This window comes from Brachyhypopomus gauderio, chromosome 6 (assembly GCF_052324685.1).
Source record: "Brachyhypopomus gauderio isolate BG-103 chromosome 6, BGAUD_0.2, whole genome shotgun sequence".
In the NCBI taxonomy this organism is placed as follows: domain Eukaryota; kingdom Metazoa; phylum Chordata; class Actinopteri; order Gymnotiformes; family Hypopomidae; genus Brachyhypopomus; species Brachyhypopomus gauderio.
In genome coordinates, this window is record NC_135216.1 from 27,705,588 (window position 1) to 27,718,755 (window position 13,168).

Sequence of the window (13,168 nt, forward strand, 5' to 3'; positions counted from 1 at the left end):
AAGAACAAGTAATTCATTGGATCCCAAATGTGATTGCGTTTGAACTATTTATGATTTGACACCTGGTGTGGAATGTCACTTGTGAATGACCTACCATAATGCTCTTGAGAAAGTCCTAAAATACTGCTAATGGTCCCAATATTCCATCTTTTCCTGAATTGAATACCTCATTAAAAACACCCTCAGTGTAGATCTAGTCTTTCACGTCCGGCTAACAGTGTCTTGCATATTTCAGACTCTGCGGACAGCAGGCAAGGCATACATGGTCTTCTTTGTAGTGGTCATCTTCTTGGGCTCCTTCTACCTCGTCAACCTCATTCTGGCGGTGGTGGCCATGGCATACGCCGAGCAGAACGAGGCCACTATAGCCGAGGCTAACGAGAAGGAGGAAGAGTACGCGAGGATCATGGAACAGCTCAAACAGAAGCACGTCAAGGCAAGCACATCGCTGCTCCTCTTCCTGTCAGATTAGCCTTAGCATTAGCCTTAGCGTTAGCTTTGACTGACATGGACCTCCGTACCTGGCATAGGCAAATCACGACGTTGCTGATGACAACCAAAGCCTTGCCGATGACGACAAAGGGAGGATGGATGACGTCAACATTGCACTTAAGCCCCTTTCAGATGGGAGGGTATGTAGATGCCTGTGATTCCCGTTAAGCACACTGACCCTCTGGCTTCTACATGGTTAATGTGCAGGTGGTTGGTTTAAATGAATTTGTGTTTACATTTAGCAAAACTCAGACGGTACTTTCATGAAGATTGGATCATAAGACTCGTTAAAATAATCAGCATGCCTAGAAGGCAAAAGCTTCATTAAAAAAAACATGATAATTTAGTCCATTTTAGGCACATCATGATCACTTTCATTAAAGCAATGATTACATGATTTGCATAATTTTGATTGTCACAATTTATTCCATTTTCTGTGCTGTGCTCAAAGTCTGTTGAGGTATCAAAGTCGAATGGCTGCAAAGGGAGCATGGGCCATCTGGATGTTTCCAGCACACAGAAAAGGAAAGCCAGCGATGTGAGCGCTACAAACAGTGCATTAGAAGGTAATGTTAGCTCAAACCCCTCAACACAGGCTTCACAAAGCACTAGATAATCAGTCAGTGATTGAATCAAAGGTACTGAAGGTAACACCACAACCATTCTGTTTACTCTTTCAGAATTAGAGGAGTTAGAAAGGCCATGTCCTCCATGCTGGTACAAGTTTGCAAATATTTTCCTGAAGTGGGACTGCTGGGATCCCTGGAACAGATTCAAGAAGTGGGTGCGCTTCATCGTGATGGATCCTTTTGTGGACCTCGGCATCACTATTTGCATCATACTGAACACTGTGTTCATGGCCATGGAACACTACCCAATGTCTCCTGGGTTTGAATCGATCTTGGCCACTGGCAACTTGGTAAGGCGTTACATATGTAACCAAATATAAGTCTCACACCTTATTCATTTATATTGAATTTGCAGCTGCCTTGTCCTTGGGGTAACAACACGGAGCTAGCTGTGGCCTGTTCTTCACAGGTGTTCACAGGCATCTTCACAGCCGAGATGGTGCTGAAGATCATCGCGATGGACCCGTACTACTACTTCCAGGTTGGCTGGAACATTTTCGACAGTATCATTGTGACGATGAGCCTGGTGGAGCTGGGCCTGGCCAACGTGGAGGGACTCTCCGTGCTACGGTCCTTCCGCCTTGTGAGTAATCCCTTCTTCCCTTTACAGCTGTTTCCTACTCTATGTAACTGATCCATAAGTGCCAAGAGCTCAGGTTAGAAACCTCAGGTTCTTCGTAGGAGGTCCTTCGTAGGTTGCCTTACTGAACTGCAGCAGTGTGACTTTGAACTGCACTCCCATGTCAACGTGTGTGCCATCAGTAGTAGCCTACTGAAAATTCAGGGCTGCGTTCACATTACAGGCCGTATAATTACTTCTAGTGTTTGGGTCACATTCAGGCTTGTAAGAGAAGTGAATTTGTCTCCCATGTATGAGCAGACCTCTGGGCTGAAGAGACCACAGGGATTTGCAGCAGTTTTGTCCATAGTCAAGGTTTAGGAGCAACAATGAACAAAAGACAGTAGCCATTATTGATCATTCTGGGCAGAAAGGTGTGTGTGTGTGTGTGTGTGTGTGTGTGTGTGTGTGTGTGTGTGTGTGTGTGTGTGTGTGTGTGTGTGTGTGTGTGTTTAAGTGCTACTTGAGGTCCACACTTTGTGAAAGTGTTTTATTCAATTTAAGTGGCAGCAGATCACTTCATCATGACTTCTTCACCTTATCAGTCTAGTGAAATGAAGGAGAACCATGCTGTGTTGGATTGATATTGGTCTGACATGCTAATTGGAGAGACAAGAATCACACAACAATATTAATCATTATTCACAAAAAATAAAATATTCTGAACAGATCTCAAAAACATTTAGCTGAGACTGCAAGTTACTGAGGATCTGGACGAGAAGGCAGGAATGTACAAAAGGTATAGATGTGTTGTCCTGGCAGCTAGAGTTGCCATTTCTGTTCAGATTGAAGTGTGTGAACAGGACAGGAGCCACATGGTGGGATCAGGTGTGGTTATAGATGTGTGCCTCTACAGGAAACAAGCAAACAAAATAGTGTAGTAGTTAGTAGTGTCCCAAATCTGATTTTACACACAAACACACACAAAAATTGGATTTGGGCCACTTCCACTCTGTAGTGTGAACGTAGTCTTAATGTGGAGCTGCAGAAAAGACTTATTGCTTCTCATATCCAAACCTCTGAAATTGATTATTTAAGACTCATTGCAGTAGTCCCTCTGTTTCATGTAAAAAAACAAAAAAAGCACGGAACAGAGAACGAAGAATTTGAGCTACAATCAGCGGACGGTTTAATTGGAGAAGAGGGGGAAAACAAGCCAATGGGAGGACTTCACACCTTTGTTTTGGTAAATAGTTGAATTCACACTGACTGATCCTTCTCGGTACACACACACACACACACACACACACACACACACAAAAACAAATCCCACAAAAACACTGATATGTGTTAGATGTGCACCTGCCTTAATTAAGGGGCACCAAATACATAAATCGGTTGAGGAACAAGCTAATTTTCTAAACTGAACATGAAACAGGGAAGGATCAAATAGTGTGATGTTGGCATTCCCAAAAAAATAGAGATTTGCTGCACTTTATCTTAAGTTTATGCGTGAAGCAATAGGCCTGGGCTACTTTATCTGCGTAAGTAGCCGAGTTTTCCCAAGCTTTGCCTTGCTCAACCTCCTGCCATTTGCCCGCAGCTGGAATGTTTTGTTGTAAAAAAAGTGTGTCAAATTTTTAAATGCTTTTCCAAGAAAAAAGAACATTTGAAGGGCTTTATCCTTATCACCAGAAATGACGGCAGTCTGAGCAAAGGAAGGAAAGAGGCATGTCAAATATGGCTGAGATCACGAGAATAAAACACTAACAGCAGCAGAAAATTATGGCGTATGTCTTCGTACAGGGGTCGGGAAGAGAGCCATAAAATCTATTTCTGTGAGAGCCATACAATATTTTTATTAACACTGACTACAACTAAATGCGTGAATTTTTAAGTAAGCCCAACTATTGTTGAGTATTATAAGTCTGAATTTCTTCCTGCTGTTCCACGTTGGATATTTCGATGCAAATGTAGCCTGGTGTGTGTCGGAAGTGTCGCTTTAAATTTGGCCGTTTCATCGATGAGAATTTTTCATTGCATAGTCTATTTAGCTCTCCACAAAGGCTTTACATTAAAATGTCAGTGGAATTATGCATTACTTATCTATGTTAGGAAACATCATGTCAGCTAAGATTTTAATGCGAGCCGGATGCAGTAATCAAAAGACCCACTTCTGGCTCGCGAGCCATAGGTTCCTGACCCCTACCTTAGTGTGTGAAAGACGCCACTCTCTGTAGCGATGCTGCTGAGTGCATGAAAGAATCGGAGGAAAATGGCGGACATTGCTGCTCAGCCGTAGTGAGAATGAACAGTCTGAAAACACCAGTGTTAAAATGCACAATGCTGTGTTTTGCCAGTTTTTTTGAGGAAACTGAAAGATGCATTTGCATAGTGAGAACATATTGTAATTGTATGGATTGTGTAATTGTATGCAGGTATGGATGCTGGGTTTGGAAACGTCCTTATAGCAGTGATTTTTGGCTTAGGATTTAAGGAGGTGTTTTAATGTTATTGTTGTAATTCTAGAACTCATGTATAATGTAATTTGAATTTTTCTGTATTCATATTCTGTATTATGTATAGTTAGCTCCAGATCTGATGCGGCCCTACAGGTTGTGGAAAAAGCAAACTGTTACTGCTTACAGTGCTTGGCACCTAAATATCGCAGCTGGCATTTTGCACAAATTCAACGTGTTCTCTGAAATCTATGTTTTTAGATCTGCCTTGAGCTAACTCACCTTGGGCCCTTGAGTTAACTCACCTTGAGCTAACCTTTATTGCTAACACAGTGTGTTGAGTAAATAGTTTGTTGCATCACATCCAGATGGATTTGCATTAACATTCAAACATATACCCACCAAAGAAAACAGATAGATTCACATAGTTTATATAGCTTTTTCATTTTTAAAAAGAATGTTACCATCGAATTAACGTTTGGTGTACAGTCAGACTAGTGTTGCCACCTGTCCCGGTTTTCCCTGGACTGTCCCGGTTTTCACGCGCCTGTCCCGGTTTTCCTTACGTTCGCCCCCCCGCCTCCCCCCCGTCAACAAATTACACTCGCCACCCTGTGTCAGTATGACAGTGTCCTTGTTTTTTGTCAGACCTAGGTGGCAACCCTAAGTCAGACCCTTCTAAGCCTTTAGAGAAAGTGTTACAAAAATTGGATGGAAAAAATAAGAACTATTTTAGCGATCTACATATTCAGTATATTTTACATATTCTTGGAATATGTATATTTTACATATTCCTAAAAGCTGTGGAATTAATCCAAACTGCTCAGTAGTGTAGCTGCAGAGACTTGCAGCTGGGTACATGTCTGTGGGCACCTTCTGATGAGGTTATGAAGAGTTCTGTAATGCAAGTCCATTAGCAAAATTACAGGAAGTCCGACCAATGAAATTCACCTGGCGAACAACTAGCCTGGTATGTCTAGCTAACAAACTAGCCTTGTATGTTTAGCTAAAAAAATAGCCTGTAGCATCTATTCTACTTTGGTTTAATCAACTGTTTTTTTTCTGCATGTTGATGACTATATTTTAGAATTCAAACAATATTTTTTGAATTGGTAATGTTTATTTCATTGTGGTGGGGGGACGGGGGTCTGCAGGAGGGGTATCCATGTTATGCACTGCACGTTACTGCTTTTCACTAAATCTCAGCTGTTGTAGCCAAATAATCCCAAAACTCCCTGAAATTCTTTATATCAGAGACTAAAGGTTTCGGAGAATTTCTCCAGAGAAAATAACAAATCTAAGAAACACCCTACAAGTTGAAGGAGGTATACAAAACAATGGAAAGACTAGGTGGAGCAAAAAGGAGATTTAAAGTTACTAAATCTCAATAAACTAATTTAATATTAATTTTATTAATAGTAACTTTGATATATCCATGCTGAACTAAATTTAATGCTCCCTAACTCATACTCAACCAAAACTATAGTATGGGCTTCTCAAATTTGGTATTTATGACAACCAGAGGCAATGTATTTCTTTATTTGTATATCGAAATGTTGTGTTGTGGTTCCATTATTTTGTCTACCCAACAAGTTTAATGATCAAAACTGTTTTGCTGGCAGTCTGAACGGTGTGCCGTCTGTCCAAAATCTGATAGATGCTAATAGTTAAGTATAGAAAGGAAAACGCTTCAAAATGTTTTGAAGGCATCTCCAACAATCATGCGATGACTATGCTGGCTACAGATGCGTGTCTTCAAGTTGGCAAAGTCCTGGCCTACGCTCAGCATGTTGATCAAGATCATCGGCAACTCGGTGGGCGCCCTGGGCAACCTGACCCTGGTGTTGGCCATCATCGTCTTCATCTTCGCCGTGGTGGGCATGCAGCTGTTCGGGAAGAGCTACAAGGACTGCGTGTGCAAGATCTCTGAGGACTGCGAGCTGCCCCGCTGGCACATGAACGACTTCTTCCACTCCTTCCTGATCGTGTTCCGCGTGCTGTGTGGCGAGTGGATCGAGACCATGTGGGACTGCATGGAGGTGGCGGGCCAGACCATGTGCCTCATCGTCTTCATGATGGTCATGGTGATCGGGAACCTGGTGGTGAGTGTTTCCTTCGTCATGCTGATTGACTCAATACTGCACAGGTGAAACAGGTTGATGTCATATTTTGGTGGTGTTGTGAACATCTCTGTTGCCTACACAAGAAAGACAGTTCATGCCAACAGGAAATACACTGTGTTTTGTGTTAGTTTGGTTGAACCACGCATTTAAATTAACATTACAGTACTGGCATATTGCATACTGATGATAAATTATATATATTTGCTCTTCCAACAACAACTGTCTGAGAACACGAGCCCCAGTTAAGAGTTTGGCTCTGCTCTGACCCACATAAAACAACATTCTTTATCCAGACCTATACACCTCTCAACACCTACATCAAATATGAATGAGCTATCAATAGACTAGGTGCGAACGTGGTGCCCATCTTTGGATAAAGCCAAGCCATAGGTGATGTCTCTATTGGATAATTCCATCATGAAATGGCATACATGCTTGACACTCTCACAAGCATGATATCCTTTTGCATGACGGGTGAGATCCAGTATGGTTAAGAATACAGTTCTGTAGAACAGCATAAGGCCGTGCTGTCATCCTGCTGGAAGTTAATTATAAATCATTCCTAGTTACATATAGTATCAACTGGTCATTTGCTTTAAATGCTGCCAGGTGGATTTGCATTTCACTTATTCATAGAGCAATGAGAAAATAAGTGACGGGGTGATAAATTTACTGGCCAGTAAATTAAGATGTTTCACAAACAAAAGAGGTTTAATCTGGGGAGGAGCCAAACTGCCAGACAAGGTCCATATTTATTGGAAATTACTTTCATTAGCAATAGCAACCAGAAAAAAATCAGTGCTGAACCTAAAATGATTAGAAGTCCCATTTTAGGAGACATAAGTGTTGGATGAGAAACACACATATCTATAATTTGTTGTAGAGAACTAAGATGACTCAACACAAGTCTACGATTAACAACTATCTAGATTGCAAAAATTCTTTTTTTTTTTTTTTTATAGCAATGGCCTTGCTGACACATATATGTGATGACCATGGTTCCATTAGTTCAACTATGATTTAAAAAAGTAAAGAGTGCTGGTCATTCTCTCTATTGTAACATAATGTGTATTATTAAGACCTATGCTTTAACTTAAGGAAAAAAGAATACCTCTATTATGCCTCTATTTTTTTTAATCAACAAAAAATGTATTATCATTTATTTTGATTCCTTGATTAACTGTGATTTGGAATATTTTGTTTTTACAGGTTTTGAATCTTTTCCTGGATTAACTGTAGTTTGGATCATTGTGTTGTTACAGGTCTTGAATCTTTTCCTGGATTAACTGTGGTTTGGATTATTGTGTTTTTACAGGTTTTGAATCTTTTCTTGGATTAACTGTAGTTTGGATCATTGTGTTACAGGTCTTGAATCTTTTCCTGGATTAACTGTGGTTTGGATCATTGTGTTGTTACAGGTCTTGAATCTTTTCCTGGCCTTGCTTCTTAGCTCCTTTAGTGGAGATAATCTGTCCTCATCAGATGATGACGGTGAAATGAACAACCTGCAGATCGCCATTGCAAGAATCACCAGAGCTACAGACTGGGTCAAAGCCTTCGTTATTGGGCATACAAGGAGTTTGTTAGGTTTGAAACCTAAGGAAGAGAAGAAGAAAGAGAGTGACTTTAAAGGCAGCGGTGATATAGTCATGAACCACATGGACTCCGGGGAAGATCTTCAAGGGGAGGCAAGAAAGCTGAGGGTAACTTCTGATACGGCCGTAGTCCAAATGAGAGGAGCTCCAATCGCAAATGTTGAGTCAGATTTTGAAAGAACTATCGATGATGACAGCACAGATGAAGACGACAATGTGAGTTTCCCCTGTTTAAGCACACAACAAACGTTGACTATTACCACCAACAGAACGACACAATGTGTGTGTGTGTGTGTGTGTGTGTGTACAATCTGAATACAATCGGAAAATACAGGAAATTTGCATGCTATATAAAAAAAAAACAGCTTCTCTAGGCTACAGTGTCAAACATTCAGAGTGACCTCCCATTAAACTTCCCTTAGCAAAAAGGTAGTATACTTAAAGTTCATTTTATTAAGTATACTTCAGTATAAGTATAAGTATAGCAAGTATATATATATATATATATATATATATATATATATATATATATATATATATATATATATATATATACAGACCATATACTTTAAGTGAACTAGAAAGTATACCAATTTAATACTTTTTCAGACTAAATTGGAACATTTCTAGTTAAAAAAAAAAGTATACTCATAGTACACTTGAATAAACTTCTTTTTGCTAAGGGTTGAGCAGTTGCAGGAACCTGAATGGAATGGTACCAGGTGATTACTTCAGAAAATTAAGTCCCCAAATTACTGTACGCAGAAGCCTTTGCATACATATTTGTTGTAGCTTAATGGCTAAAACAACAAATCTAATGATGGCTTAAGACATTTGTACAGTACCGCGTGTGAGTTTATAGTTCATTGGTTCATAATACTTCACATAGCACCTCACAGTACCTCACATAGTACCTCACTGACCTAAAAGTGATCTTGTAAGTACTATGAACTCAACATACCCAATTTAGGGCCTCACAGAGCATATGTGTATGACTGGGGAGAGAGATATAGAGATTGTGTTTTTAGAGGCACCGTAGGGGTCAAGTGTCACGGCGACGGAGCGTGGGAAACGGCACCAGAGCGGTGTGATTAATTAACGCGATTGACAACTACCTGACCCTCCTCCTTCCCACTCCACAGTTACCAGTGAACCCAAATATCTCTAAATGTGCCTCTCCATACCGTTAAGGGCTTCACAAATAGGAAATGCAGCACTGCTGCATTAAGGTCAGACATTTTGTCAAACATTTGTTTCATTGAGCAGCACAGGCTGTGACTCATTAAGCAACTGTTTGTTGGTATGTCTGTCAACTGGGTCGAGTTGCACAGATCAAGTGACACATCCTCTCTCATGTCTCAACGTCTGGCATAGTGTCCGCAGGGGAGGAATTTGCTGCTCAAGGTGAGGCAGTCACCCTAAGTAATCTGCTTAACTAGAATTTTTTTTTAAAGAAAAAAACAAAACGGCATGTGATGCTGACAGTATATCTGTCTGCTAATTTGATATTTACATTTAGCATTTAGCAGACGTGATGCAAACTAGATAGTACAGTAAATAGGTCAGAATGAAATAATCCCTTGAATCCAAATTCCACTAAATTACAATCAACACCAATACGTAGAAGTGCAATTAAACATAGGTTCATTATACGCTCAATACGGGACAACGAATATTGAGGTATCTAGCTGTTTGAATGTTATTTGTTCTGTCTAAGAAATGTCGGTTAGTGGCAAAAGCTTTAATGTGATGCAATAAAAAAAATGGCAGCAGACACTATGCTGTTGAATAAACTTCATGGCGGCGCATCGAATCGCATTTTGTCAGGTCTGTGCGGTTTCAGTTACATGAGTTGGTGTCATCTGAATCTGAGGGATAGATTTATACATACCACTTATCATTCAGTGTCTTCTTCATATTGCTAAATATAACTCATTTTGTACTGCGCCTGTAAAAACCAGTCATATTTTTGTACAAGATGTTCTTGGTGCTCAAGTTAACACATATGCCAGAAATCACAGACTACAAATCACATTTCAACAAGTCCACATGAATAACTGCTTGACTGTTTAGATCTGATACAGAATCCCCGAAACCAGAAGTCTTTTGCCCACAGTTTTAGCATCGTCCCCCTGGAAGTGCTTTTCAACGTATGTTCTTTTGCTGCTCCTCTTAAAGAATGGAGATACGATGTCCTGACGCATTTTTGTCCTTCCATGGGCTGCACAGCTGAAAGACGCAGACTCGGACGCAGGAAGCTCATCCATCGGCAGCACGGTAGACATACGGCCTCAGGTGGAAGAGGAAGTATCTGAAGAAGAGGAAGACTCCGACAACCCAGAGGACTGTTACACAGAAAGTGAGGGAGACCCTAAACCCCTCCCCCATATGTCCAGAGTGGACCCTAGCCTTTAGAATTGACACATCTGTCACTAGGGGTCTGCTAAGTAGCTAAGTCAGCTAAAGTGCTATTGTACAAAATTGTAAGCTAGCACAGGATCCATCATTGGTCACTCAAGTTCCCAGTGATGCCACCTACATCCATAAGGCATCCATATGAGTGCAAGTCACTGTGCTCTTTTTTTAGTGGGAGGGATGCCATAGTTTCACTTGGAGCAACACTACACAGTCGAAGCTAATCGTTTTTAGTTGATTCCGCATGAGAACTTCTGACCATGTGTTTTTGCTGTTCTAGAATGCATCAGGCGGTGTCCATGCCTGGATGTGGACATCACCCAGGGCAAAGGAAAGATATGGTGGAACATCCGAAAAACCTGCTTCATGATTGTGGAGCACAATTATTTTGAGACCTTTATCATCTTCATGATCCTTCTGAGCAGTGGTGCTTTGGTAAGCTAAAATGATACACACCGTCACTAAATCTGTGATGGGATCAGGATTGCTAGAATCATATCCTGGAATTTACTTTGTTCCATTTTCTTGTTGTCTTTAAGGCTTTTGAGGATGTTTACATTTCACAAAGAAGAACAATTCAAATCATCCTTGAATATGCAGATAAGATCTTCACCTATATCTTTGTTGTTGAGATGATCCTTAAATGGGCTGCCTATGGTTTCAAAGTTTACTTCACAAATGCATGGTGCTGGCTGGACTTCCTGATTGTTGATGTAAGTGATAAATGTGTTGTAGTTGCAGAACCTCATGAATGCATACAATATTAACAGAAATAAAGCAACTGGTAGCTGGAGAGTTTGTTTTATCTGTTAATAGTTCAATCCAATTATGGTAGATAATGTAGCTTCTTGTAATCTTTTAAAATAATAATAATTCACACAACAATGCCAGTGTAGTTAATACTCATTGCATGAAAATGGCAATCATTAAACAAGAGCTTTTTTACGAGCCTTTTCCAGCCTGTACTACAATCAGCAGCTACTGTTCCTTTTAAAAGTTACTGTCAACATTTTTTGCTGAATGTTATTACTTCGTAAATTTTGGCAACACCTATCAAACATGACATATTAGATTTGAAATTGTCCCACAGGTCTCTCTCATCAGCTTGACTGCTAACATTCTGGGTTACTCTGACCTTGGTCCCATCAAATCCCTGCGCACGCTGAGAGCTCTGAGGCCACTTCGCGCCTTATCCAGATTCGAGGGAATGAGGGCAAGTACCTGTTATCCAATTGGGCGATTCAGGGCCAGGTCCCGCCCCCACACTTTAACATTACTGATTTCAGTGGAATTTTGCAGTTAAGACTTTTTTGTTATTTTATTTTGTATGGTATTCCAGTTTGGCCTTGAAGCTAAACTTTGCACCTTTCTACAGGTAGTGGTCAATGCCCTGGTTGGAGCCATCCCTTCAATATTCAACGTGATGCTTGTGTGCCTGATTTTCTGGTTGATCTTTAGTATAATGGGGGTGAACCTGTTTGCGGGAAAGTTCTACTACTGCTTTAATGAAACTTCAGAGGAGTACCTCCCTGTTCATTTAATAAACAACCAAAGCGACTGCCTTTCACTAATACAAACTGATACAAACTCAGAAATACGATGGAAGAATATGAAGGTCAACTTCGATAATGTGGGCATGGGCTACCTCTCCTTACTGCAAGTGGTGAGTGTTAAAACTTACAAAAATGATGGATGGATGGATGGATGGAGTGATAATGGCAGTGACAGTGTTTTGGGCATTTTGGTTTCTTATTTCTTCACAGTCAACATTTAAAGGATGGATGGAAATCATGTATGCTGCTGTGGATTCTCGTGAGGTAAGATTCATACTTTCATCTTTCTTATAAATTATAGGCAATTCAAAATAAGGTGTGCCTAAAGAAGTATTCCTATGACTCTAATAATTAATCACTATGACACTACATAGTGAAAAACAGTTTGCACTGAAATCAGATGACATGAAATGGCTTTACAAAATAAATGCAGTTGTTACTTGGTCGTCTTCTCCTGCTTTTCATGGTGTTTCAATCCTCCCCTTCTTCAATTAGGTGCAATCCCAACCATCGTATGAAGCAAACCTCTACATGTACCTCTACTTTGTTATCTTCATCATCTTTGGATCCTTCTTCACTCTCAATTTATTCATTGGTGTTATCATCGATAATTTCAACCAACAAAAATCTAAGATAAGTATCTTTTTTGTGTGGCAATTACTATGAGCAGTATTTAAAGGTGCTAACCAGTGTTGTCAGCAGACTTGTTCACAATAATAATTTTATGTGTCGCTTTACTTAGGGGGACAAGACTTGTTCATGACAGAAGAACAGAAGAAATACTACAATGCCATGAAGAAACTAGGTTCAAAGAAACCACAGAAACCTATTCCACGCCCCCAGGTTTGCATTTGTCATAAATATTATATTATTGCTTTGATTTAATTTTAATTGTGAAAAATATGGAGATCTCTAACTTATAGCAACCTTGGTCAGGAGAGTGAGGTCAAAGTACTAATTGTTCTTTTGTTTCCTCATTTCTTGTGCACTTTGGGGATCTGAAGAACTGTTTTCAAGGACTCATCTTTGACTTTGTCACAAAGCAGTTCTTTGACTTCACAATAATGGGGTTAATTTGCCTGAACATGGTCACCATGATGGTGGAGACAGACGACCAAACTCCTGAAGCCGATAATATCCTGTACATCATTAACTTCATCTTCATCGTGGCCTTCACTGCGGAGTGTGTTCTGAAGATTATTGCCCTTCGACAATACTACTTCTCCATTGGATGGAATATTTTTGATTTTGTTGTGGTGATTCTTTCAATTGCAGGTAAGCACAAGAGATGGAGCTCTGCTAGGCAGTGAACTATCATTCTAATACCTACAACAAGCTTTGTT

The 13,168-nt window shown here is 40.2% G+C and overlaps 1 protein-coding gene across 2 annotated transcripts in view; it reads left to right on the top strand.

Moving 5' to 3' along the window:
- scn4ab (sodium channel, voltage-gated, type IV, alpha, b) overlaps positions 1-13,168 on the top strand; it is a 40,661-nt gene that overhangs the window by 24,658 nt on the left and 2,835 nt on the right. For both annotated transcript variants that reach the window (XM_077010247.1, XM_077010246.1), the window contains exons 10-25: positions 236-436; positions 531-632; positions 944-1,058; positions 1,173-1,411; positions 1,531-1,704; positions 5,885-6,241; positions 7,681-8,073; positions 10,087-10,216; positions 10,553-10,707; positions 10,812-10,985; positions 11,363-11,489; positions 11,652-11,935; positions 12,036-12,089; positions 12,321-12,462; positions 12,568-12,668; positions 12,830-13,100. In XM_077010247.1, the coding sequence (XP_076866362.1) occupies positions 236-436; positions 531-632; positions 944-1,058; positions 1,173-1,411; positions 1,531-1,704; positions 5,885-6,241; positions 7,681-8,073; positions 10,087-10,216; positions 10,553-10,707; positions 10,812-10,985; positions 11,363-11,489; positions 11,652-11,935; positions 12,036-12,089; positions 12,321-12,462; positions 12,568-12,668; positions 12,830-13,100 (3,019 nt within the window). The remainder of the gene's footprint in view (positions 1-235; positions 437-530; positions 633-943; positions 1,059-1,172; positions 1,412-1,530; positions 1,705-5,884; positions 6,242-7,680; positions 8,074-10,086; positions 10,217-10,552; positions 10,708-10,811; positions 10,986-11,362; positions 11,490-11,651; positions 11,936-12,035; positions 12,090-12,320; positions 12,463-12,567; positions 12,669-12,829; positions 13,101-13,168) is intronic.